Here is a 27331-nt window from a genome sequence, read left to right as displayed (position 1 = left end):
TTTGAGAAGTGAGATTTGCAGGAAGGAATAATATTATTTACTAGATAAACTCAGTATTATCTGCCTTATAACTGTTAAATGGATCATAGAAACTAGAACACTACTACCCTAAAACTAGGCACTTGAACATGGCTGTCTTATAATTGGTGTAAAATTTTCAGTTACATCAAAAATACACCATTCTGTTGGTGTTTTAGGTACTAAGCTTTGTCACAATACCTTCATTATGAGCTTAGGCTGGTCTTCCGGATCATATGTAGTCATCAGGCTTTACATTTCATTTATAGAAAATGCTTATGAGCACCTTTTAATGTACTGTAATCTTATTAAGCCAAGTTGCTGGTGTTTTGCGTTAGGTTTGTTCTTTGTATCCCTTTATCCTGAAGGATATACTTGATTGTAAATATAGTCTTGACTGTTCTTGATTTTAATTAAAAAAAAAAGATAGCTTTATAAGTACTTCGAATGTATACTGCTATTACATTTGGCTGTGTACAAAAAGTAGTGCTCTGCTATGTATTTACAGTTCTTCAGCATCTGACTCTAAGTTCTGTTTACTTTTGAATTAATTATTTTGGGGAATGTTTCATTTCCATCTGAAAATGTTTTATACAGTAATATCAATGTCTGTTCTTCAAAGGTACAAACAAAGTAGTTTGGTGATTTTCATTAGAATGCTTTTCACTTACATCCTTGAGACTTTTCTATAAATCCTTCTTTAACAGTTCTTGACATTGCTGCCTCAAGGCGTTGAGCCACCATGTGCAGTCTCAAGCGAGCAGACCCAAGTTGGAATCCCAGACTGCTTGCTCGAGGAGGCATTTTGCTCAAATCCTTAGGGGAATGTTGACCTTGTCTTTCTTAAAAAAGTGGCACCTGCTGGCTAACCAGGAGGGGCTTTGAGGGAATTTGAAAGAGGGTACTTTGATCTTGGTAGGCTGTGATAGGAAATTTGGGGTTGTTGAGGGCTAAAAAAGTACTTGGCTCAAGGAGTGGATGGATAGAAAACAAATAGAAATTAAGATCCTTGGGAGAGAAGCACTGTTTTGATCCATACCTGATGCTCTTTATTCAGGTCTTGGCACTCATATTATGATTTTCCTTGGTGTTCCCTGTTTCTTGTTTCTTTGGATTGTGCTGCAGAATGTTTGGACCACTTGTATGCAGAAGTAGTGCCTCAAATAGGTGATGTTAATTAAAACAAAACAATGTTAACTTGATTATTTTGAAGTAAATAATTACTTTCTTATAAAGCAGCTTAATGCGGAGGGATCTCAGCAATTCTCTAAGCTGTTAATTTTTAGTTTGGTAGAATGAAAACAGACCAAGGAAAAACTCTGATTTCTATTTGCAAGGTCAGTATACAAAATGCTATTCACAGCTTTTTATCTCATTTTGTAGTTTTATGGTCTGTGTATCTAATGAAAAGTAATATAGTTGGTAGGGAGCAATGAGATTTCATGCTGTTACTTCCAGAAGATTGCTAATACAATACAAAAGCAATGTTTGTCTTTTTTGTTAGATTTACATAGACTTAATCACAGCTATTGTGCAGTTCTGAGCCGAGAGTTAAAATGCACAGGATTGTGTTTTAGCAGAGTTCCTTTCTCTTCATCCCTTCACTAAAAAAAAAAAAAAAAATTTAAATCTTCAGATGCAGGAGAGCGGGTTGTATGAAAGGACAAGAAATATAATTTGTTTTATATATGGGTCCAAATCAGCAGGTTTTTTTAAATAAGCTATTGAGTTATTGAGTGTTAAATTCTGGACTACATTTAGTAGGGTAAATTGCTTATAATTCTGGAAGCACTGATCCTGATAGGAAAGGGTGATAATTAGTTTCTAATATGGACAGAATTGCTGTTATTAGCTGTGCTCCACATGTTTGCTTCCCCTGTGGCATTCCTTGGGGTGCAGCAGATGGATGAACAAGGGGCAGAGGTAATGTGTGCCATGATGTGCAGCTTTTCCCCAGGGATATTTCTAGAATGCTGATCTCTTCTTTTTTCTTTTTTTTCTTTTTCAGCAACTTTGAGATGTATCAGAATTAATTTATGGTATTGCTCCTTTATAATCCATTAATCCAACCATTTAATATCAATATGTTAATGTCTTAAAGGATGGGCTGTTGTATGTGTGCTGGTATCCTAAATCTTACAAAGTCAGTATCATGCTTAAATACTTTTCTCCATTCTATGAGGTGGTGGCATTAATAGTCTGATGTTGCCTGTTACTGTTATCTGATCTTTTTTAACATGATAAACTCCTTTTAAGTTGGAAAATGAGTATTATTGTGGCACCTGGATGATAAAATGGAGCCTGCTATTGAGAAAGAATTGTCCTTTTTATTTAAATCTATCCATGTGATGTCTGCTCTAATTTTCCTTTCTGGTCTTGATTAAAATGTAGGCAGAGGTTGTATGGGGGTTTTTGTTTTTTTTATTTTTAAAGCCAAATCTATTCAAGGTAGTAATGTAGACCACCTTTCCTGTTTGCCATCCAAAAAAGTAGAGTCTTGCTTAGCTAAGAACAAAAAGGAGCTGACTTTCCCGTATTCCAGCTAGGAGGAAGCCCAGCATTGATGCAGCAGTTCTCACCTGCTCTGAAGGCTGAGAGCGTGCAGGGAGTCCTGCCTACTGGAAGTTGTTTGTGGGCCGCTTGCCTGCATGCTCAAAGGCAGCGGTGTTCATCTGAGAGGTTACCATGGAGCGCTTACTGAAATGATCAGGAGGAGGAGGAAAGGGCAGGGAGCTGTGCATGCCTGTGTGTGCACATATGCTGATTATTAGAAAATATTTTCTTTGGTGCTTTTCAAATGTTTTCACTTTGTTTATATCTGTCTCTTTATTTTTCCTTGTCCTTTACTTGTTTACTCTTCCTCCCAACCCATCTCACTCCCAGAGTCCCTAGAACTCCTCATTCTTGTTTTGTGGCCATTGCTTTTTTTTTACTGCCTCCTCTTATTCTCATTTTTATTCCAGCAGTCATTAATAGAAACTGATGTTTTCTCTGTTTGAATCTAGTTGGGACCTTTTTCAATATGAAAAAATATCTGGTGAAATAATTCTTACCTTTTGCCATCTTTACTTCCAAAGACAGACGTAGTAGATGTAAAAGAGAACTACAAACTTAATATATTGATTGAAAATGTTTTCCATGCAAATGCCGCATGTAATATTTAAGATTGTACTACTGTCCTGGTTTCCGCTGGGATAGAGTTAATTTTCTTCCTAGTAGCTGGTATAGTGCTGTGTTTTGGATTTAGTATGAGAATAGTGTTGATAACACACTGATGTTTTAGTTACTGCTGAGCAGTGCTTACACTAAGTCAAGGACTTTTCAGCTTCTCATGCTCTACTGACTGAGAAGGCTGGAGGTGCACAAGAAGCTGGGAGGGGACACAACCAGGACAGCTGACCCAAACTGGCCAAAGGGATATTCCATATTGTATGAAGTCATGCTGAACAAAAAAATTGCAGGGAGTTGGCTGGGGGGGTGCAGATTATTATTATTTTCCCTTCCTTTTCTGTTCTATTAAATTGTCTTTATCTCAACCCACGAGTTTTACCTTTTTTTCAATTCTCTCCCTCATCCCACTGGAGGGGAGTGAGCGAACGGCTGTGTGGTGTTTAGCTGCCTGCTGGGTTAAACCACAAAAACTACAAAGATACAGATAGTTCCTGGTTTGCAGGTAAACTTACATCCATCGGTATAGTTAAGACTGATCTTTACGGACGGTGGTTTTACATATTTTATCAAGTATATCTTTTCCAATACATAAGCTACAGTGAATATCATATAAAAAGCAATTATTACAGCGTCAATCAGTGTACGCATTCATTCACAGTAACAAGTCCATGTAAAATATCCATATAAAGGCATGAAATGGCTTAGTCCTTTAAAAAAAAGCTCTGTGTGGAGACCTCCTAGCATGTCTGTCTGTCTCAGTCAAAGGGAACAGGTCTTAAATGTCTTTTTCAGGCTAGGCTGTAACTGGTTAGGAGTGTTCCTGTCTCAGGCTTGCTGTCATTTGCTAGTGTAGAGAGGTACCCATCTTCATAGAGGAACTGTAGAGGCTGTTTCTGTTCACTGTTGTAGGTATTATTTTGTGGAAAATTACAATTCTTATTTGCTGTTAAATAGTGCTTGCAGTTTGGGTTTTTCAGGTAGTTGAGTGAAATGGTTGCCTCTAAGAAGCAAAGTCTGGGCTTTATGAATTGAGTGTAAACTTCTGGAGCAGATTACGGCTTCCTTACCTTTTGGAGTGCACAATGTGTAGTGGTTTGGGGTATTGAGAACTGTCTGTAGAGTTCCGTGGTACTACCTAGTCGTCTTGGTGTGCACTGAAAGCTATCAATCTCTCTCCTAGATTTCAGATTGTTTTGAAATGGGGTGTGGAACTGACCATGTTTTGCTGATTTATTTCTGCCCCTAAAGGCTGCTTTGGAGTGTTAAAGTAAGAAAAACTACATTTTACTAGGACTGCTAGAAGAGATTATACTGATCTGAAATTTAATAATAAAAAAAAGTTGAATGTTTGGACTCCCTGAATTGTCACACAGGAAAAGTAGAGAGTAAAAGCCAAGCTGCTGCTGGTAGTGTTACCATATTGGCCACTGGTTGTGTGTGTGCTAGTGCCATAGAAAATTGCAAAGTGAAGAGAGCAGAGGCATCTAAAAAAAAGAAAGCATGGGAGGAAACTGAAAATGATTGATCCTGGATTAAATAAAGTGGAATAGCTAATTAAATGAAATGGAAGTCTACATATTAAAAACAGTCCTGGTTTTGGACTTTGTAACTTTTAAATGAAGGTAGGAATCTCCATCAAATTTGTTTTCCGTCTGAATAGATAGGGCAGTGATGGCTTAGTACACATGAATGAAACTGCAGTTCATATAATAAGTTTACCAGATAACAGAGAATGAAATCAGATGGTGTGATGTCAGGCTCTAGCATATGAAAGCAGTTGAACTTCATATGTTTAATTAAAAGAACTGTAAAACCTTTCTAGTTATCTAATGATTCTTCCTTAAATCTTTGTTGAAATTCTGGCCAGAATTTTGTTCAGAGTGCCTTAAATACACGTGTCAAACACCTAAACTGAACTCATGATAGATATCTACCTGGCTAAACTTGAATTTCACTGTGGTTGCCAGACATGTAGTAGTTCATACTGTTGATCAGGGGAGAAGAGATTAATGGCAGTGAAACACTAGATTGACCCAACCCAATGCTGGGTGCATCATTAAGCTGTGTGTGCAGGGAAAAACCCCAGACCCAAAACCCCATCATGAATGATGGCAGTGAATGCCTTCCAAGAGACCGCTTCCAGACAAAGTGGCTGTCCTCATATCCATTTGATTTTTTTTTTAAATTTTTCTTTCTGATACAGACAGTAGAGAATATCAAATACAGTGCTCGAGAAAATGTTTAGGCTTGTGGAACAACTATAACTGAAGGCACTTACCTGTGATAATGAAGTAAGTGTAGTGTTCAGCACAGAGAATTAATGAGTTTGCATATTCGGCTGAATCTTAAGTAGTACCATTGTTTTAAATTAAACAATTTCTGGAATAAGTTTTGAATTCCTCTATGTATGAGTCATCACAGACACAAATAGGTCAAACTTGAAGTAAAAACAAAGTTGTACTTTCCCTTGGCTCCTTTTAAAAGTTTGGATGTTGGTGTTTGGCATCTAATATTGGATGAATACCTCTCTTCTGTTTTACCTCCCTTATTCTTACACCTCTTCAACATTGTACTGTAGTATTTCATGTATATATATTATAATAAATCATTCAGTAAAACATTTGCAATATTGTGCTTAATTAAACACTGATATGCTGCTGTAGCAGATCATGAAAATTTACAATTCTGTTTTGTATTCCTAAATTACGGATAGCTTCATATATCTGGACAGTCGCTTTATGAACACTTATTTTGCTGATTCTGTTGCCCATATGCTAACATATGGAGAGACTAATTCTAAAGAAATATTGCTCTTTTCTGGAATTAATGTTTGCCTCTTGCATTCTCGAATTGCTCATTAGAGAAGAGCAGTCCTGTTGCAGACTTCTTTTTCTTCTTTTCTTTTTACTTTGTTGAAGTGTCTCCTTTTTTTTTTTTTAAATGTCTGCTGAAATCTTCTAACTTTTGGTGACAGAGCTAGTTTCTGACTTCTACTGTGGTTAAATTGCTCCTGAAACGACTTTTTACTAAGAATTCAGAAGAAATGTTGTTGGCAGTGATGCAGCTATTGATTTCTCCTGTGAGGTTTTTGACAGTGTGCCAGAGCAGAATGTCTGATTAAAAAATTCTACAGGTACTTTGAGGTATGGATATTTTCTTATTTGTTTGTTTTAATTTTTTTCAGGTTCAGCTTTGGCCTGCATCTTAAGAAACTTTGCTTAAATGGTGAGATGCAGTCTTATGAGAAAGAGGAAGGATACTTCTGTATTTTATAGCTCAACCATTTGAAACCATTTCAAAGATTTTGGGTCGTCTTTATGATTAGTGAACTTTCTCCAGCTCTAGATCAAATTGTTTTTACTCTTAATTCCTTTCACATGGTTTTGTTTACAACTGAGTCAGAAAAGCTTTTGCTGAATTCTTCATATGCATTTGGGAACTTGAGAAAACAACCTAATAGAAAATTTTACTTTATTGGGAAGAGAGTGAACTTTTCTAGAGTCTTTTCTAGAAAAGGATACACCATCAATTTGGAGAGGTTTCTGCAAAATTTACCTTTTTGTATCAAAATATGGCTGCTTAACATCTGTAAAGAAGCTGCTTGGTCAGGTTCACTCTTTTGAAGTGCTAAGACAGACATAGCATTGGAAGTTTCCTGTTGACACTTTGTTGGAATCCACAGTATTCTCAGGAAAAAATAGTGACTTTTAGATGAATTCCATGGTTAACTCTGCAAGTTTGTCACCAGGGGCATAAATTTGCTGAAACTCTATCTGTTTGGGTTATATTTTTTTATATTTTTGCTGTGTAATTGCAATAGAAAAATACCTTCTTCTGCAGTTTTAAAATGACTTGTGAATTTCAGGGATTTTTTTTCTTTTTTCTTTCTGGTTTTAACCTGGATTCTGGAACTGGAATGACTAAAGGAAGTAGTGATTTATTTGGATGATAGTTTTTATATATTCTTTTTTTTTATACACACACATACATATATATATATTTATTTTCTGGACTGTGGAACCATTTCAGACTTTTATATGTTCTTTCAATGTTTTTTCTTGTCTACTTCTGCTACCACATATTACAGATGTGGGTATGCAGTGGAAATCTGTTGACAAGGAAATTGCACCTTCTGTCTGAGGTTTGCGGTGTTTCTAGCACAGTGACTGCAAGTATTTTTCAGTTGAAGACTTACAGAAGACATCCTTTATGAGACAGGATTTCAAGTAAGTTTTTTAATAAATGCTAATCCGCTTAAGGCTCTCAGAAATGGCAGAGTACTTTAGTGCTTCCTAAAATTAGGTGAGACTGAAGTTGTAGGGAGACAGTCTCTGTCACCGCATACAGCAGTTCTGGCAGTGATAGTGAAAGATCATGTTTGCCAGCTATAACAGTGTTTTTTCCAAACTCTGGTAGACAATTCAGAGTAGTGTGTAGCCTGGCACGAAACTGAGGATGCTGCTGTTATTGGTACTACTGATGGTGGTAGTCAGCAAAAAAGTTTTGCTCTGGAGTAGTTACTCTGTTATTTGATAGCTTCACTGTGAATCTGGACAGTGAGAGATATTTAATATTCTGATCATGCACTCAAGTAATTCCTTCACACTCTGGCTGCTTAAATAGGCTGAAGAGTGCAGAGCTCCTTGATGCAGGGAGTTCTGCTGATAGGATTTCTCAAAGGTCATGTTACTCAAAGAACTCTTTGCTTGCTTTGTCTGCATAGTTGGATAACATGAGTGTTCTGGATTAGTAGATGGATTCCTTGTTTTTAATGCAAAAATTTGCAAACAGCCGAGACTATGACTTGGCAGAAGCAGGTTCTTAAACAAATGCTTTGTCAGATCAACCCGTTGACCATTGCAGCTAGCCTCTGTTGCATAAGTGATTGTCTGGAGACTGAATTGTTTGTGTAACTGACAGCCAGATCCAAATACAGTAACTGGATATGTATTGAAGAGGATGGAAACTTGGAGAACCTTGGAGAAAAACTGTTTTCCAAAGGGAAGGATTGGCAGTCAGGAAATAAATAATCATCTGTAGCATGTCCTAAAGACCAAATACAATGGTAAACAATCATAAGAGAATGAGGTTGAAGTATTTAAAAAACAGTGAGTTAGCGCTCCAGGGTGAAACACAATTTTGTTTAAATCTACTCTGCTCATATTGACCCATTTCAGAGCAAAAATAGAGTTTATGTGTCCTACTTGCTAAGTAGATATGGTAACTTTCTCCTGCCTCATAGTGTTGATGCCTAACTGACTTTTTTTTTTTTAAAACTCTTTTGAATTCCAAACCAAAGTTTTGTAGATGAATTAGGCATTAATGTTATTGCTGGAGGCTTGTTACTTTTTTTTGAAACTAACTTTTTTTGTGGAAAAGACTATAATAACTGTGAGCCTTTCCTTTTCAGTTTCATAACTTAAAATCAAGTTGCTTCTCTCTTCGTCTTCATGCAAGGAGCAACTGCATATGAAATGCCTGGGTTAACATAGAAGAATTACATGTAACCAAAAGAAACAAATCAGATGTTTTATGTAGCCGGTATTTTCCATGCTAGTTTCCTGCTGAAATCCATAGAAAGTTTTGATTAAAGCTGATATCTTGCCTGGTGTGTGTCTCTCACTTTCAGAGAAAAGATGAAATGATCGGAATTCTCATGATCCTTTTCACCTTATAGCATATTAATAATACATGTATGTTTATATCTGACTCATTTTCATAATCTAGTAAAAGAGATTTTAATTGTTGTACAGTATGTTTTTTAAATTTTTGAACTGTGTTTGAGCATGTACTTCTCAGTCTTCCAGAAAGACCTTTTACTATAGCATATACATTTTGTGATATGAGTTGAGCAAAACTCTGTGGTCTGGGAAGTAATTTTACCATTTGATTTAATATGGAAAACTTTGTATGTAAATTTGAAAGTAGACTGTGCCATCTATGTATTAGTTTTCCTAAGCAATTCTCTATAGAAATTCTTGACATTAAATTCATTAAACAGTTAACCACAGTGGTGGCTCTTCTCTGCCATAGGAAACTAGTTTTATTCAAGTAATACTCCTGTGATGAACCAGTTCAGGGATTTTGTTTGTTTTCATCTGCCTCCACATTGTATTAATCAGAGCAAAATTATTCCTGTGCTATTTGTCAAAAGGACAGAGAAGAATACATGCATGTATATAGATGCATTAGATTATCATTATTCAACACACATAGTATAATGTTCCTCCTAAATAGAGAATTTGACATATTTTGCTTATTTTTGATATTTGCTTATTTTTGATATATTTTTACTGATATGCTTTTAGAATACTGACCTCTACAGGTGGTTCATTCTTCCTCTTTAGACTGTTGGTGGCCTTGAATTACTTCTGTTGCATTTGAAAAGTAAACAAAATAAATCCTACAGAGAGAGTTTTCCTTTCCAATGAGGCTGACAACATCAAGGGACAAAGAAAAAGCTAGTAAAAACCTAGCTAGAGCAGTTAGCTCTTATTTCCCCCATCTCATCAATAGCATATTGCTTCCCACCCCCCGTAACTTTTTTTTGTGCTATAACCATATTTGCAATCACTAAGTTCAGACAGAACATTAAACTTAAAAGTATTCCATAATGTAAGAGCGTTCATGAAGTTGATTTCTAGACTTGTTCTAAATACTTTTTTTTTTGTTGAAATATGTGCTTACTGTGGAAACATGTATCATAGAGTATTAGTTAACTCATGAACTTAGTTAACTCTGTAGGTTATCCATCCTTTTTTATTTTGGTATCCTTGATGCTTTGAGGATAAAGTACTTTTGCCTTTACTTTGAGTTGCTTGATGTGATTTAGATTCAGTTTGGAGCTCTCAGCTGCTGTTAACAAGGTGCTGTGATTGAGCTAATCAGCCCTGCTATGAACTAGTTGTGGTCTGGAAGCTTAACAGCCTTAAGATTGCTGCAGTTACAGACTTCTAATTTTGGAGCTGTTTTAAAAATGGCTTTGGGTGGATTTTCTTGTGTAAAAGATGGCATGCACATAATAATGACACTGTAATTGTAGTCAGTATTTTCTTAAGCCAAATGTCGAGTCTGATAGACCTGTTTGAAATACAGATGTTCCCTTCTATAATTTTTATATTTTCTGTTCAGCAGAAAATTTATAATTATGATTTAACAAAATCTTGTAAACCTTGTGTTAGAATGAGGGATGTGCGTGTGAAGGAGGTGTAATTGACTCTTAATAGAAAGTGTTAAGTACAACACTAGATCAATATAGGCACCACATCAGATTCTTCTATTGTCTGTAACTAGCATTATAGATGGCATTACTCTGGATTTAACTGAGTGCAGCGAGTATAGAATTTTGGCTTCAGATGTACTTGATTCTTAATGGAAAACAAGATGAAGTGGCTTAGCTTCATCTGTATTTTTAGAATCTTCTGGTTTTACAATGAAAGAGTTAAGAGCCTATATTCAATTGAAATTCTGTACGAATAGGGTGTATTACATTTTTAAGACTTCTTAAAAACCTAGTTAGACCTCGGATAACTTAGATGCTTCACAGATCTTAAAAGGTCCCACCATGTGTGAAGTTTTGTTCACTTTGAACCTTTTTTAATAAAAGCAGGTATAGATTGTTTCTCAGTGCTCTTTTTGTCATTCTGTCTTTTTTTTAGTGTAATATTTCATAGTATATTTTTAGTTTTCTCTTGTTTCTCCCATAATAGATTAGGCATTAAGATAATGATATGCTCTGAGTCCTTTAGGAAAATGAAAACTAGGCTAAAGAGATCTTAGGGGCTGAAGCATATACAATGTTACGGTTTCTTGATAATTGATTAAGAATATATATCTTACTCAAGGCAAGTTATGCCCCTGATGTTTAAAAATTCAACAGTGAACTTGAAAATGTAAAAGGAAGTGGCTTCAGATTTATTTCTTGCTTTTTTAGAAGAAAAGCCAAGCAAGGAATAAAATCCTACTGACAATCTGTATTCTCTAATGTAAAGTTGATATTGTAATCTGTGATGTACATAGATTTTTTTTTTTAAAGTCCAAATTGCATATATATACACACATACCTGAGTGATGTGCATGTTTACTTCCTTTGTGTGACCTTTTAAATGTAAGTTTTACATCTTAAGATGTGTGCAGTTGAAGTAGGACAGAATTGCTACTGGAGCTCTTTGTACTTGAATTTTTACATTTGTTTCACATGGATCCTGCCGGGTGCCTTAATGTGTATTTGTTTAATTCACTGGGCTTTCATACCACTTGTGAAAATTTAATAACATACTTGTGTTGGTTTGGCTGTCAGGGAGATCCCATGTGAGTCTGAGGAATGGGCACAAAAAGACACGAACCTCATCTAGTATAGCCCTTCAGTTATGTGAGCATATCACATTTTTTTTAATTCGGGTGAAGAGTGTTTAGTTATGAATTCACTTCAATTTACAAGTACTTCTTAATTTTCTTAAAAGTATGTGGGCCAGCCTTTTCTAAAGGAATATGCTCTGCATTTTTAGTCCACATGAACATGTGTTGTGGAGCTGTATGTGATGTTCATTCTGAATTGCCCTATTACATGTGTGAATCTTCAGAATGCTCTCTTACGTCTGGGTGGGAAGGTCGATGTTTTTCCTCTGAACCTATGTCAGTAATCCTTTACATATAAATTGGGATGTGAAGAGACATTTGATGCCTTATTACCCTTTCACAAAGTGTGATCTGCAAAACGCTTAAGTGATAGTACGTTGAAGGGTAATAATATTCTTTGTATATATTTTGAAATATAAGAAATTCTTTCCCAAATACCGAGTCATGGTTGTCTCTTTTAAAAAGGCAGAAACTTTTTAAATTTTTGTTATTTTACATATTTAACAGAATGTGAAGAGTCTGTCTTCTGTTAAAATTATTTGATAATCCTTATAAATGGTAACATTTTATTTTTAGTGGCTGAGCAAAGCTGGGCACTTATACAAATTTCATTGTATTGGAGTGTTGGGGTATGAAAAAGCGAAGCAAAGTCTGAAAGCTGTTGCCAGAGCTAAAAGCAGTAACATAAAGAGAACTGAATGCAGGATTTAAGGCCAACAAAATTTAAACTCAAAGTTACCACTCAGAGAGGCGATGTGTTTAAATTGGCTTGTTTTGGCAATGCTTAAGATTCTAAAATACAAAAGAGAAAATGGGCTATAGCAATTTATAGAAGCAACTTATTTGGCACATGGAACCCAAGACTTGTTTTGGCTAAAATACAAAGTGTACTTAAAAATTTTAAAAAAAGATTCTTACTTTTTGTCTTTTTAATTACAGAAGAAACAGAGGGAAGGAAAATTCTTGGGGGTTGTTGCCATTTAGTTTGAAGTAATTTACTCTTCCTCTAAATTTTGGCTAAAATTCTAGCAAGTGAATGGTAAAAGTATGTGTGTGAGTGTTCTGGCAGTGTTGAACTTCCTGGTAACCTGTTTCTACCCTAACACTGAGTAAATTCGATATTTTTAAGATTTTATGAAGCTTATTGGTGTTTGATGCAATTCAAACATTCAGTTATTTTTCTCACATACTGGCATATGGTCCATCAATGGTCCAATAAAGCCAGTAGTCCCAAAGTAGGCTGCAGGATTTTATGCATCACCACACAGTGATGTCTTTAAGGATTTTATGCATCACCACACAGTGATGTGTTTTTTTTTTTTCCTTTTCTCTTCTCTTTTCTTTTTCTTATCTTTGCCTTTCTTTTCCTTTTCTCTTTTTCTTTGCCTTTCTTTTCCCTGAAGAAATCACTATGTTTTTAAAATATAGCCAGTCTCAGAGCTAGCGAATGCTTGAAAAGGGATGGGCTGGCTTCCCTGGTCCTTCATGCAACCCTAACTTGGGCCTTGTCTGATTCTCGTGCTCCCCCCTTCCTTTCTGCCAACACTGGTGTTCTGCTGGCCCAGTAGCGAAATACTTCTGTGAGCTAATCTGGCCAGAAACCACCAAGGGTTTTTTTTTATGGTTCCGTTTTCTACTAGTTTCTTCCTGAACTGGTTTAGTGCAGGACCTTACAAAACACTGGTGCTAGTATGAGGGAGGAAGACATAAAAGCTGGGCTATGGGCAGTGGGGACAGCGAAGTGTTAAGGGAAGCAAGATGGCCTCCTTTGGGTGGCAGCCAGCCCTTAGTTGTTAGTAAGATAGGCTTGTGTTTGCATACATAAAACTTGACTCATAAGCTGTTGTCTGGCAATGATTCCTGCATCAAAATCCCTTGTGAGGAGTTGGTAAATGTCGCTTGCCTGTTTGAAGGCTTACTTTGCACGGGGAGATTTTGTACTGCTATAGCTTGCATGTTGGCTAATGGGTCTGCTGGAAGCTGTGTTGTCAGGACTGGCAGTGACTGGCTTTTTGCAGTGCTAGGGAACTGAAGGTTTTTAGTATCCTTCCACTTCTTATTCTTGCTGACCTGTAATATTAAACTTACAGTATTTGTCCTAATTTTAATGTAAAATCATTAGCTTCTGTGTTCTCATTAAACATCCGTAGAAATCTGTTCTTAATTTTAAGGTGTAAGTTTTACAGGAATGAAGTTGTGAGACTATTTGATGCTTTTGTTGAAGGAGAGTTTTAAAACATCCTAGGAGGAGGAAGTTTAAAAAAAAAAAAAAAAATTAGTTATTGATTGCTACTTGCTTTTTGACTATAGACTATTCAAGTTAATGTTTGGAAGTGTTTAATACTGTATTATCATTGTAGGAAGGATAATTACCAGGTAAGGGTGCTTTTCACCATGGAAAGACTGTCCGCCGCATTTTATTGGCTTTCAGCGTTTTCTAGCTATAACCTGCAGAACTGCTGTAACAGCATACTTGAAGAAGCAGCAGCAAGTTTTTTTGTTTATTCAAAGTGCAACTTGTCCTCATCTAAAAAAAGAAAAAAAGAAGGCACGAGTGCACTTTGTTAACAGCAACAGGTATGTCAGTTCCAGCTGTAATGTTGTTAGAGAACGAAGGCAATTTAAAATGGGGTTACTTGTATACAAGTTCTAGTTCTATCTTTTCTATCAAAGTTCTGCTTCTGAAGTGTGTCCGGTTTCTAAGTGCATTTTCTTTAGAGTGTTTTAGCTCATGTAACACTTGTTACAAGAAAAGCATTGAAAATTCACATTTTTATAAAAAGTGTGATATTTTCAATTTAAGCCAAGGAGAAATGTTACACAGTCCAACCAGACAATGGAGTATTAAATGAAAAGCTAGCAGAAGAAATAGAAGGAAGAGCAGTGAAGTCTTCAGACAGGAAAAAAAAGTCTTTCTTTTGGTTAAGAAGTAAAGTTGGAGAAATCACAACATCTTTGCTAGCAAATGTCGGTATTTCTGGACTCATTTCCACCAGACCCAGATCTTGCCAGATTTAGTAGTTATTTTCTGGAATAGAAAAATAAGTAATTTTTTTTAGTTAGTGTGATACTACTTCAAGTTCTTTTCAGAATAGTTGGATGTTTTTGCTAAATTAGCAATGTTAAACTGTTGTAATTTATTCTTCAGTGTTTAAATACCATAGTGCTGAACAGGGAGTCTTGACTACTCTAGAGTTGTTACTTCAGTGTTACTGATCCTCTAAAGGTATAATTTTGTTGTTGGAAGGTAATCTTTCCAGATTTATAAGCTGTAACAACATGGATATGCTAGCATGTTAAAACACGGTGATCCTGAAGTGCAGCAGAAATTAGTAGGTCAGCTAATACCTTTTGCTTATGAAGGAACAAACTAGTGAATACAGGCATCAGGCAACTTACTACTTCAATGAGCTGTGGTGAGACATCGTGGTTCAATGGGAGGAACAGCCTTTCTTTTAAATAAAGGGAAAGAGTGGAAACACCTAATGAACAGAAACAAATGGTTTTGGGGATTGAAGGTATACTGGGCTCCCTCAGACATCTCAGTTGCTACAGTACTGCTATGTATTAGTGCAAGGCCCATTAACATCAGGCAGCGATCTTCCACCTCATTTGTTGATGTAGGAGACTGAACTGTATCATATCAGCTTTCCAGCATTGTGGGCACGCCATCATTTACTGCCACTCACACTAAGGGAGCTGTCAACACAAAGCCTGCCTGCCTGCCTGACTCAGCAGGCAGCTAACGGCCCAGGCAGCAAGGAGCTAGATTCAGCAAATATTTGGGCAGATATAATGATATTTGGGAAATTTAAAGACAGATTTCTCTCCTTTGACAGAGAATGTCACGTTTTCTTACTTTGAGAATGAGGCTCAAAAATACCAATAAAATCTCTGCCAAAGAAGTGGTTGGAAGAAATGCCTCAATGTTGAGGAAAGAAAGGTTTCTTGGGTTTTTTCATTTGTTTGGGTTTGGGGTTTTTTTAAGGTTTCTGAGGGCCCTGGTGGCCGCACGGGCTGTGCCAGGTCTCCATCGTTTGTTCAGACTGGATTCTGGCTATGACTTTTGGAAGTAATGGAATTATTGAGAACTGTTGGTTTTGGGCCTCCACAAAAGGAGAACATCTGGCAAGAGCTTTACTACATTCCAGCTGGCTTATGGAGGGGGAAGCACTAGTTAGTACAAAATGCATACTGCAAAAAGTAATCCTTGATACTGCAGCCTAATGCTAATTTCCATCAGCTCAAATTCTCAACTGTATAAATGCAGGTAGAGATGTATCTTGAAAGTTTTTAATAGTTTAATTTACTTTAAACCTTTTTTTTTTCCTCCATGCCTAAAATAATAGAAGAAAACACATTTTGCTCTAGGCAGCTTTTTTACTGAGGGAATAGGTGCTATCTTTTTCTTGGCCAAACCAGCAGGGCACTTCATTGTGCTGCAGGGCAAATAGTGAAGCCCTAACCTTGCAAAAACTTCTTGGATGAAAATGAGGAAGTATGGAGGGTTTCTTCTTGATTTTTGGCAAAAGAGGAGAGAGATAAGTGAGCCAGGTTGTAATAATTATGTAAGTCAACATTTGCTATATTTATTCTATTGTTTTTTCACATGTAACTTAGAGCTAGTCTACCACATCTCTGGCTTAGATGAACAGATGTGCAGTGCTTGCATTTATCCATTAAGCATTCTTCCCTGTTTAAATACTGAACAGATAAACTTTGTTTTTAGAGTTAAAAGATTATGTTCAATGCTGACATGTTCATGTAATAGACACTTTTCCCCAGCTGAATTGAAAGAGCCAGAATTCTCTTATGAAGAACTTATGTTCACACAACCCATGACATGTAACTTCTGCTTTGTTCAGTAATGAGAGTTCAATCCAGTGGGTGAGTCTGTTAGATGTGTTCTTTAGAACAAGTAATTGTAAGAAATCTTTTTAAAGATATGCCTGTCTAGAGGTAAACCTGAAAACCTTTCAAACTTGTGTTCTACATGCTTTGTTTTATGAAAAATGTAAGATGTTAGTGTATTGTTGTTTTAATGTGAGATGCCATGCTGCTGTTAATAGACTTTAGATTTCAGTAGTGTAGGGTAGCCAAAAATCTGATACAGAGATACTATGTACATTAGCAAAGTATAGGTTTTCTTCCACATGCTTTTAGGAAACGGCTTGGTCTAGATCTTCTGAAGATCAGACTCAGACTTCTGTGAATTTGACTGCTTATCTGTAAATATCTTTGTTTCCAGTCACAGAAGTGTAAATGTGGAATTGCATTGGCATTTCCTTGGCTATACTGTATACTATACTTGCCATTTTACTTAAAGCTCAAAATCCTGGCTCACTAAGATGCAAGGTTTTTGTCTGACACTTTATTTCTCCTCTGGTTCACCTACATGAACTCAGAAATTCAAAATATGTGATGTTTCTCACAAATGTATTATTTCAGCTCTTTTTTTTTTTTTTTTTTTTTCTCCTCTGCTCTTAAACTGCTTGGTATGTCAGAGGGTCTCTTTTCCCTTTAAAGGTTTGAGTGTTAATGCATTAATGATCTTCTAAATATCAGTAAAGTACTTTTAATTTGTTGCAATTGGATAATTTTAATTGTATGTGTACAAAGATGCATGACAATCAACATCATGAAAGGATACGGACCTCAGGTTGATCTTGGAGTTTGTTTTCAAGAGGGTCAAAGTTTGCTGGACACCTTCTGATACAGTAAATGACTGAAAGCACTCTTTCTTAACGTTTTTAGACATGTTGTTAGAAAAGCTGTCACACTTGCAGTGTTTTCTTTCCTCATGAGAGTTAGTGCCGCAGTTACACACTGTATAACTCAGATTGTATTGTGTTCTGGTGCCTGAATTGGCAGTTTTCTGTACTGTTGTAATACAGTTGGTAACAGTAGCTGTTGACTGTGAGGCTATATTTGAATATTTTTGGCCTGGTGTGTGCAGTCTTGTGACACTGGCCTTGATTTGGTGTGTATATATAAATATATATATATTTTAAAGTGGGTGGTTATATAAAGCTGTTGAGTCATAACTGAAGTCACCACAGGAAAATTTGCCAGTAGAATGGATTATTATGATAGTTAATACCGTAGGGCTGAGACTTGCTTGTTAGAGCTGTTCAATCTGATACTTCATGGTTCAATACAGAGAGGAGAATAAGCAGCATGATGCAATTTAATAGCAATTTAACTGTGTGTGTGTTTGCATGTGAACAAAAGCTCTGGGTTGTATCCCTGCTAAAGGCTTGATCTTTAAGCTGGTTTGCTTTATTCACATTTGTAACCAGGGAGGTTTCAAAATATACTCTGTGTGAGCACACATGTAAATATTATTTATATACAGGATATAATCCATGAAGATTAGCATTTTAATTTTTCTTTTAGAATTTTAACCTTAAATTGGATGGAAGAACAATATTAAAGCTTGTATTAATAAAGGGAAATATTTTTTTTCAGGGGCAAAGAATAGCTTTACTGTGTAGTGCTCTGAGCACCTCTGGATTTGCAAGAAAATTCCTTTTTTTTTTTTTTAAATTAGTTTAAATGCTAGTTTTTATAGCTTTCATCATTAGCTTATGCTTGAACTGTCTGAATAAACATACACAACTAACAAATGTATTGCATACAGCATATTACATACGGTATTGTAAATATGCTCTCCTCTTTGAACTGTACCTGATGTACTTTTTCTGGCAAGACGAGTGTAGCAATGTGCAGCTTTCTGGTTTAGTATAGCTTGGGTGGGAAATGCCAGTTCCAATTTTATTTTGAGCAGGTTGTATTATATTTGAAGTGTCCAGGTCATGCCAGGTCACTTGGTGTGTTCGGTGACGTGATTTAGAGCCTAGGAAGCAGAGAACATAAGGAAAGAGAAGTGGGTAACTTCTGCCATTTCTGTAAGAGCACTGCTATTACAGGAATTAATAACCTAATGTTGTTCTTAGGGAATACATGGGCCTTACTACAAGAAATGAATAGGATTGTTTGGGAAATTAAGTTAAAAGTAGTAATTGCTTTTTTTTTTAATAGCAAATTGTATTTAGGTAATGATTGGAAACAAATCTAAAATATACTTGATAGTTATACAGGAACTGTATTACCAGTACTGACTTTGATGTTAATAGACACTGTTAAAGCTAATTAAAGCTTTTCATCAATTTTCCTGAACCAGCATGATTTTTTTCCATTTTCTTCTGACTTTATACAATGTAAGTATTTTGTTGTGTTAGAAAAAATTCTTCAAGTGTACACGCCGAAGTTGTATTCTGACCTGAGAAAATACTGTTCTTGCAAATCATTTTCTGTATGAAAGTATAGGTTTTAAACAGCTTTCCATAAAGAGAGAATTCAATTTGCTGATACGTTTTAGGTCACAACTAATTTTTAATACTTAGAATCATAGACTAGTTTGGGTTGGAAGGGACCTCTACAGGTCATCTAGTCCAACCCCCCTGCCGTGGGCAGGGACACCTTCAACTAGATCAGGTTGCTCAGAGCCCCGTCCAACCTGACCTTGAACGTTTCCAGGCATGGGGCATCCACCACCTCTCTGGGCAACCTGGGCCAGTGTTTCACCACCCTCAGCATCAAAAATTTCTTCCTTACACTTGTCAATGCTAATTTTGGTCTAAGTTTTGGTTATTGCCCAGGCAAGTTGTATACTTGCTGTACATTCCTCCCATTTGAATAATTTTGTTCTACTGAAGTTTTAATTGTGATTGCTTATTCTGGGGATAGAAATTAACTTTGTATAGCATATCTTATTGCCTATTCTTAAAATAATTTCCACAATAACTGGTGTAGCGAGTGTTTATTCTTTGCTATGTCAGATAATTGTGCTCCGGGATTCTCCAGGATAAACAATGTTTCAAAAATGCAAATTAATTTATTTAGTACTATTAATAATCACTGTTGATATTTCAAACAGATCTTAACAAACTGATCTTTGCAATAAATGGAAGCTAGTGTTTCATGGGTAATGATTGAGATAACCGATGCCTCCTCAGGGTGGCTTCAATCCCTGCAGTGCTTTGTTGCTCTTTTAAATGTCTGCCATTAGAGGTTGGTAGTTAACAACCTCAACTCTCATGGTTCTAAACCTGACTGGGCAGTTGGGGAAGGATATTGAAACTAATAGTTAAGCCCAGGAGGAATCTCACTTTTAGACCACACGATGCATTAAGTGTTCAATCTGTGACTCCATGGTTTAATACAGGGAGGAGAGTGAGCAGCATCATGCAATTTAATAAAATTATCTCAGGAAGTTTTCTGAAGGAATTGTGAAGTCCAGAGTTTGTACCAGACAACTCGGACTCAAGGTAGTATTTCTGTGACGTATCCATAGCACTTGCATTAATCTTCTCAGGAGCAAAAGGTAGGGATACTGCTCTGCTACTCCCACTGGTGCCTCTAATAAGCAGTTCTGTTACTTGGGAGGAACTTTCCTTTTTGGTCCAGAGGGAAGGGGGGAAACTTTGTATCCATATGCTGTAAGACAGTCGGTACATTCTCCAAGAAACAGTAGGATTGAGATTTGTAGTTTCTCGTGGGTTTTGGGTTTTGGTTCGAAGTACTTCCCCTTGCCTTTCCTTTGGGGGCGGGGGGTGGGTGGAGAGAAAGCCTGCTATTTATATAGTTTGAAATGAAAGTGGTTTGTCTTTTACCTAATTATAATGTTGCATCTGAATTTATCCCAATGGCACTTAAGTGGTTAGACTGTTGATAGGTTGCCTGAGTTTCATTTCTCAGTTTGTATATTTTAAACCCACCGCATGACATCTATTGTCAAAGGTGCTTTTGGTTTTGAGTGTTTCCCCACCCCCTCCCATTCCCCCCTGGTAATAATGGAACTATATCTTGTCTTTACTTGTTTATCTGACTTGCAAATTTCAGGTACTTTGTTAGAATATAAATGATTCTATTATGTTATTAAAAATATGAAGTCTACTATAAAATGAGAAATACTTTCTATTTAGAATCAACAAGTCAACAAGAAGAGGCACTGAACTAGTCTTAACCTATTGAAATTTAAGATTTTTAATTGAGATAGTATTTCTCCATCAAATAATATTTCTCTTTGCATCTCCTTTCTAGTAAAGTCTAGACCTAAAATATAATTTTAGGTAATAATTTATATCATTCTTCACACTAGACCTTTGCAATATAGGATCTAATGGTAGATTGATTTGTTTGGGTGTCTAAGATGCAAAATACAGTCAATGCTGTTATGGTTTGTGCTGTAGGTTTTTTTGCAATTGATTTCAGTTGTTGAATCTTATCTGAAGGAATATCATTACTCTGAAACAAAATTGGGTAAAGAAGCTATAAAAGAGAAACTCATACCTTGAGTACCTAGTATAACAATCTACAATGTGATTTTTTTTTTTTTTTTTTTTTTTCTCAGATCATTTATTTGATCAACATCATAGCAGATGGTAACCCTATAAAGTATATTATCTGGTTTGCACGAACATTAGAGCCTGTGTCTCTTGAAATAAGTTTTAAATATGGTCGTCTTTGTCTTATACCAGCAAGAACAACAACTTTCACTTCAGTTTGATTGTAAGATCCAATTTTTTTTATTAGATGAATGTTTGGACCTGTTTCTTCAGGATGAATACATATGTTGAAGTAATGAAGCAACAGGTTTCTTCAGCTTTTCTTCTAGAAGAGCTTGAAATGCTCACAGCGCCATCTTAAAAGTGACATTAAGCAAAGCATTTAGAATTCAATGCATAAAGCCAGAAAGCATCCTCGTGACTGCTTGGCCTGATCTGCCTAAGGTGAGTGAGGAACACTCAGCCTTTCCTGTGGTCTGGCTGGGGTCCCGGATTTGGGCTGTGCTCTGTCTGTGTGGCTGGCTGAGGGCAGGGGCGACGTCCTGCTGGTCCTCCCTGGGACAGCGGTAGTGAGTGCAGTGGAGGTGCTGCGTGAGCCAGAACCAGCCACAGACCGCCAGCTGAATCTGCTCGAACAAAGATCAGGCTTACTGAATTGCTCCCTAGTTAAACTACGGTGTATCTGCTACAGGAGTAGCTGATTTTGATTGAGAACTATGACATCAACTCATGAGTCATTTCAGTTACTTTCCATCCCCAATGCCTACTAAAAAAAGGAAGTGGGGGTAGAACCTCATTATACTTCTTTCTGCCTGACTGCATGTATCTGTGTTATTAGACCTTTATAACACGCAGTTGTTGAATTTCCCCCTTTTTTGCATTGCCTAAACAGATTGAGATACTGCAGCCTTTCCCTGTGCAGCATGTTTTTCAGTGCTCTGCTAACTGTCACAGCTTTCCTCTGCCCTTTAACATCTGTGATGAATTAGTGGATACTGGAATTGGACACTGCGTTTCCTTGTGGAAGGGTTTATGCGAAGGTGATTATACCCCTAGTTACTCCATTCTGTTTTGTGTTTCCCAGGAAAATGCTTGAACTCTTTTGATGACACTTTTGCTTTGAGACTTTATTCAATTTCTTACCATAGTGATTCCTGTGTTCTTTCTTACTGTGTGTTCCCCATTTCAGGCTCTCGTCCCATCTGGAAGGTGTATCTTATGCTCCTGGCTCATTCATGTAGAGATACCTTTGGCTGTATTAAAGTATGCGTTGTTTGTGCCCAGCCTGCTAGAGTTTGTCTGGGTCTTTGTCTCTTGCAGCATTTGGTTGTTTTTCGTCTGTCATTGATGGAAAAAATGTTAGTGTACAAACCAGAAGAGATTCTTTGGGCACCATCATAGACATATATCTGATTTCCTGGTTGAGCGTTGTTGGCTCCGCCCATTTGGCGTGTGCTATGTTGATGGGGACCGAGGGCAGCAGGGGTGTTGTTCCAAGTCAAATCCAGATATCAGGCAGCAGTAAGTCAGAGTGCTGGTGTCCTATATGCAGTGTATGAAATTCTTCCTTGTAGCCTTCAAGGAGCTTCTAAAGTGTGAATCCATATGCCTCGTGTGCAAATTCTAACTAAAGGGTAGGTCTATGTGCAAGCCTGTTTTGGGCTTGTAAGAAAAGAAAAAATGCTGCATGAAAAGGAGGGAAAAGGCACCTGGCAGAAAAAAGGAAATGCGTTGATACTCCTGACTACTTTAGCTAAATGTACTGGGCTTTTTTAGAAGAAATAATTCTGAGAACTATTTAGAAATTAGTTTTCCTGCCCATCTTAAACACTACATTTTGTTTTAGAGTGGTTTCTTTAAACAGTTTATTTGCATAATTCAAATAGTAGAATTAAAATATGAGAATTTTTAGCTATACATGTGCTGATTTAGCAGAACCTTAACATAAGTCCTTATGTCCCACTGACTCAAATTTTTAAATGAGTAACATGTTTTACTGATTAGGGGTCATGCATCTAAACACTCTATGCATAACCATTATCTACGGACGTATTTCCTAAATGGGTTGATATAATGTACTGTGTCTTAGACTTTCCCAAAGATTTTGCCTTGCAGTAAGATATTCTTCTCTCCTCCCCCCCTCCCCCCGCTAAGCATATGTCTCTTCTGAAGCTAAAGCAATGGAAGACGTGTTATGATAATGGCCAGATTACTAGCGCTGTTGTTTCTGGCAGAAAAGAGTCAGTTGTGCCAAAAGATTACTTTTGCCTTTGTCAGTGCCAGCCACGACTTTTTACTCAGCTCCTGGACCAGTTACTCATTGAAACAACAACAGTGCTGTCAGCTGCAAAATGCAGAAACCTTCCACAAACTGCTGGCTCAATATAGTGGTGGTTTTCCATTTTCAAAGAGCGTTCTCCAGCCTTGAGGACCTTTCCTGCAGTACACAAAAGGTGTCTATAGTTTTTTATCTGGGTGATTGTACTGTACTTTCAGTTTCACATGCCTTCTGCAGGCTGTCTTTGTCAAAACAGTATTTTGTAGCTTCATAAAACACATTTCTTAAGGAAATAATGATTAGAATACTATTACTCCATAGGTAGTTATTTACAGTATTTCCTTGCATTTTATTTTGTAGTGTGGCCAGTCTGAGATATATGCATGAAAATTTTATAGTTGCAATATAAAGTTAGGGTTTAGGGATGATTGTATGGAGTAACTTTCACTCAGCTCTTAAAATTGTGACACTTGTCATGATTTATAAATAAGAACCATTATAAAGCTTCATAAATAGTTTATACTATACATCATGTAAAGAATTTATGCTCTGTATCAAAACTCTTTATGAGAGAAGTTTGGGTGACAGGGAACAAATGAGTTGTGTTTTGTAGGCCAAAGTGCGTGGAAGTCTGCAATTTAGGATGGAAGTGTTCCACCTGTTAAGAAAAAAACCCAACACTTGTGATACGGATAATCAGGAACCTAATTACTAGAATAGTAACCTTATCCTATATGAATGAATTGGCTATAGGAATTCAGGTACTTTTGTAATTAGTTGTTTTGAAATGTGGCTCGAAGATGGTTTGACCAACTAACTTTGAATAGAAAGTAATTGGAGAAGGTGTTGGCTACAGTATTTATAATTGTTGGCTAGGTAATACATGGGATACATATTCTGATACTGAGTTTAAAGATCTCCCTATTTTTTCCTTCCCCTTTCTCTTTTGAGCTGTAACCTGGATTTGCATAAAGGGAACTGACTCTAAAAGAACCGTTACAGAGTTTAAAAAGATTCCTGTTTTAGTAGGGCAGTGAGTCTCTGTGGGTTTTTTTTAAGCCATTGAAATATCACCAGTCTGTCTTGCCTTTTTTCCCCCCCTTATGCTAAAATATTTTGCATGTCATGTAAAGACCAAGTAGGGGAAATAATTTCACACATTTTACAATACTTAAGCAAGACATGAGAGCAAAGAGTAGATAACAAGTGTGTTTGACAGTATGTGCTGCAATATTCGGTGCTTAAGATGCAGGATAAATCAGGCTGTGCAAAAAGCCAGGCTAACATCGTTGTGCTTGTTTTGTTACTCATGCTAATTTCTTATGGATTGGGTAGGGCAGACACTGCAGATCGGCAAATCTTCTTGACTTTTTATGCTCCTTTATTCAGCAGCTGCAGGTGTCCAGATGAGTAGGTTGCTTTGTAGCCAGCTTCATTAACAAGGAAACTGTTGATCTTAAATTTTGTTTTTAGAAATACTGCTTTAAGTATACGAAAGCAGATGAATTTGCTTTTAGTGTATGGAAGCGGATGAATTTGCTTTTAGGTTGCATCAGAGAACATTATGCTTTTGCTATCTTTTCTTATAGGTCTGTATTTTTCTTTTTATTGCTAGGTATGGATGAGCGAACAGGTGCCACATCCTGGGGAACAAGCGGTCAGCCAAGTCCTTCATATGAATCTTCAAGGGTAAGGTTCCGACATAATGATTCATAGTGAAAGTTTATGGGAATGTACAATGAAAATCAGCAGATGATTTGGCAATATTTTTGAAGGGTAAGCTCCTTTAAATACACAGATTAGCGTCTTTTAGAGACTTTAATGACTTTGATATGCTGCAATAGCGATTCAGATTTCTAAGGCTAAAAAATATATAGGTTAAGAATTTATGAAAATAAGCCATCTTGAATGATGATCATGTGTTTTATTTACCTTATGGTCAGAAAATGAAAATAGAAGTCGTTACTTATTCAGGAGCAGATTTATTGGCAAAGTGAAGGGAATGCTTGCTGTTCCATTAACATTAGCCAGCTATAGTATGTGCTGTGTCATGATGTTTGAGAGAGGCTTCTCTTTTTAAATACCTTCCTCTTGTTCCCGTTGCAGCTTCATTCATCCTGCTTATTGAGCTAAAGGTTTTTGATAATATCTAATATCCTAAAATAACATTGCCTTTTTAAAACCCAACTCGGTCAAAATCAAGCTTTCCCCTTAGTAAATCACATTCCCATTCATCTACTCAATTTTTTTTTATGAATATCTATTCCCTAAAAAGCCAATAAGCTAAGTATCTAATGAATTAATTACTAGAAATGCACAGCACAACTGATGGGCCTAGTCTAAATAATCTGTTCTGATTTCAGCATGCTTGAGCCAGAGAGCTGTGTTAGCTCTTGCACCTTTGCAGCTTTCTCTTGCTGTGGAATGAAGTGGGTAGGCTGCAAGGTCTTGTCCAGCTCACTGAATATTGTTAAAACCTCTGACTGATTTTGGAAGAGAGCATTAGAAAGATTTATCATGAAGTCCTAATTTTTCCATTGATCTTCGGTAAATAAATTATAATAAAAAGATAGAAGAACTTTATGGGTTGCAGAAGTATTTCTGTGCAACACAGAAATTAGACATTCTTTTAAAACATCCTGCATAATTTGAGGCCTGAGGCCCAGCCTTTAGATGCCTTTTCTACATTTGAAATGGAATCTTATTATGTAGCTTTATGTAACTTGTATTCTTATTGTAAGTGTTTGGTGTTTTGACACTCATTTATGATGTTGCTGATCAATTTTAATCAATCATGAGTTAAGCTGACCTAACTGGAATTTGAGCCTGTGATTCATTGGCTGCATGGCTATATTAATCACACTTTTTTTTTTTAATGTTAGAGGATCAGCCAGCTAACATTCCAATAATGTAAAGTCAGGGTGCCTGGTCTGGTGGTCTTTTTTTTTTTTTTTTTTTTTTGTGTGTGTGTTTCTTGTTTGGGTTTGGTTTTTTGGGTTTTTTTTTGGTTGTGGTTTTTTGGGGTTTTTTTACTATAACTGAAGATCATGACTAGGAAATTTAAACACTGATCAAGAACCAAACCCTCCACAAACTATACCATTATACCCTGAAGTTGGTACTAAAGGCAGATGTTAGTGCTCTAACAGAGGTATACCAGAAGTTAGAATCATGGGAAGAGGTTGGTGCTATTTGGGTGTATCATTAAGAAAAGCAAATGTAAATGTAGCTTTGTCTTGAGCCCTATGGAAGGCTTCAGGAAAAAGAGAGATGTTAAATTCTTATACATGTCAGGTGTCCCTCTCCCACCAGCAATCGTAACTTGGACTTAAAATAGTTTATATTTTAAAAAATAAATAAAATACAGAGAGAACGAGACAGACAGAAAAAAAGAAATTTATCCTCCCAGCAAACAATTCTTGCTGAATCATAATTTGTTAGGACAGTTTCAGCTAAAGCCAGTTGGACTCTAGCCAAACTGAATGTATTGTTACGAGTTGATGGAATCTATCCCCATGTTAGAATGTTATTGAAGTATTTCTTCCTCTGCTGGCTAAGTGCAGAGGATTTTTCTCTTGCATGCTAGTAATTTGAGATGATACTGAGAGTTCATTCTGAAGCACCAATTATTTACAGCTTGTGATGGGTTTTTTTTGTTGTTGGTTTTTTTTAAAGAAACTGTTCATTTTTGTTTAAACTGGAGCATACTGTTTTTAATAGGCCTTTCTTAATTCAAGTTAAATACGTTATAAAGTGTGTTTAATTTTAGAGAACTGGCAGTTAATGCTGTCTGATTTTTTCAGAAGGTTAGAGGCTTTGAAAATATGACATGTAGATTTATTTCCCTACTTGTATTCGTGGCTGAATTTAATGATTTTATAGTATGGCTTTGTGTGCATCATTATAAAACTTGGAACAGCAGAAGACCGAATACTTGCATACAAACTTTCTTGATTTATAAACTAAAACTGAAACAATCAGGTTCACCTCTTCCCTCTGCCTCCCAAAACAATGTTTTGTATGTTTTGCCTTCTCTTTTTTTTACAAAAAATCATAGTGTTGAGGTGGTGAAGTTTCCTTCCCTTCAATAGGGGATTTTTTTTGTCTAAAGGCAGCAGAAATCATGGGGGGGGGGGGGGGACACACCAAACAAACT

The 27331-nt window shown here is 36.5% G+C and overlaps 1 protein-coding gene across 4 annotated transcripts in view; it reads left to right on the top strand.

Annotated features, from left to right (window-relative positions):
* The window catches only part of TCF12 (transcription factor 12), a 178416-nt gene that overhangs the window by 22039 nt on the left and 129046 nt on the right, over nucleotides 1-27331 (top strand). For all 4 annotated transcript variants that reach the window (XM_009280362.2, XM_009280361.2, XM_009280365.2 and 1 more), the window contains exon 3: nucleotides 24791-24864. In XM_009280362.2, the coding sequence (XP_009278637.1) occupies nucleotides 24791-24864 (74 nt within the window). The remainder of the gene's footprint in view (nucleotides 1-24790; nucleotides 24865-27331) is intronic.

This window comes from Aptenodytes forsteri, unplaced genomic scaffold (genome assembly GCF_000699145.1).
Source record: "Aptenodytes forsteri isolate BGI_AS27 unplaced genomic scaffold, ASM69914v1 Scaffold83, whole genome shotgun sequence".
Taxonomy (NCBI): Eukaryota; Metazoa; Chordata; class Aves; order Sphenisciformes; family Spheniscidae; genus Aptenodytes; species Aptenodytes forsteri.
This window is presented reverse-complemented; position numbering and strand designations above follow the sequence as displayed.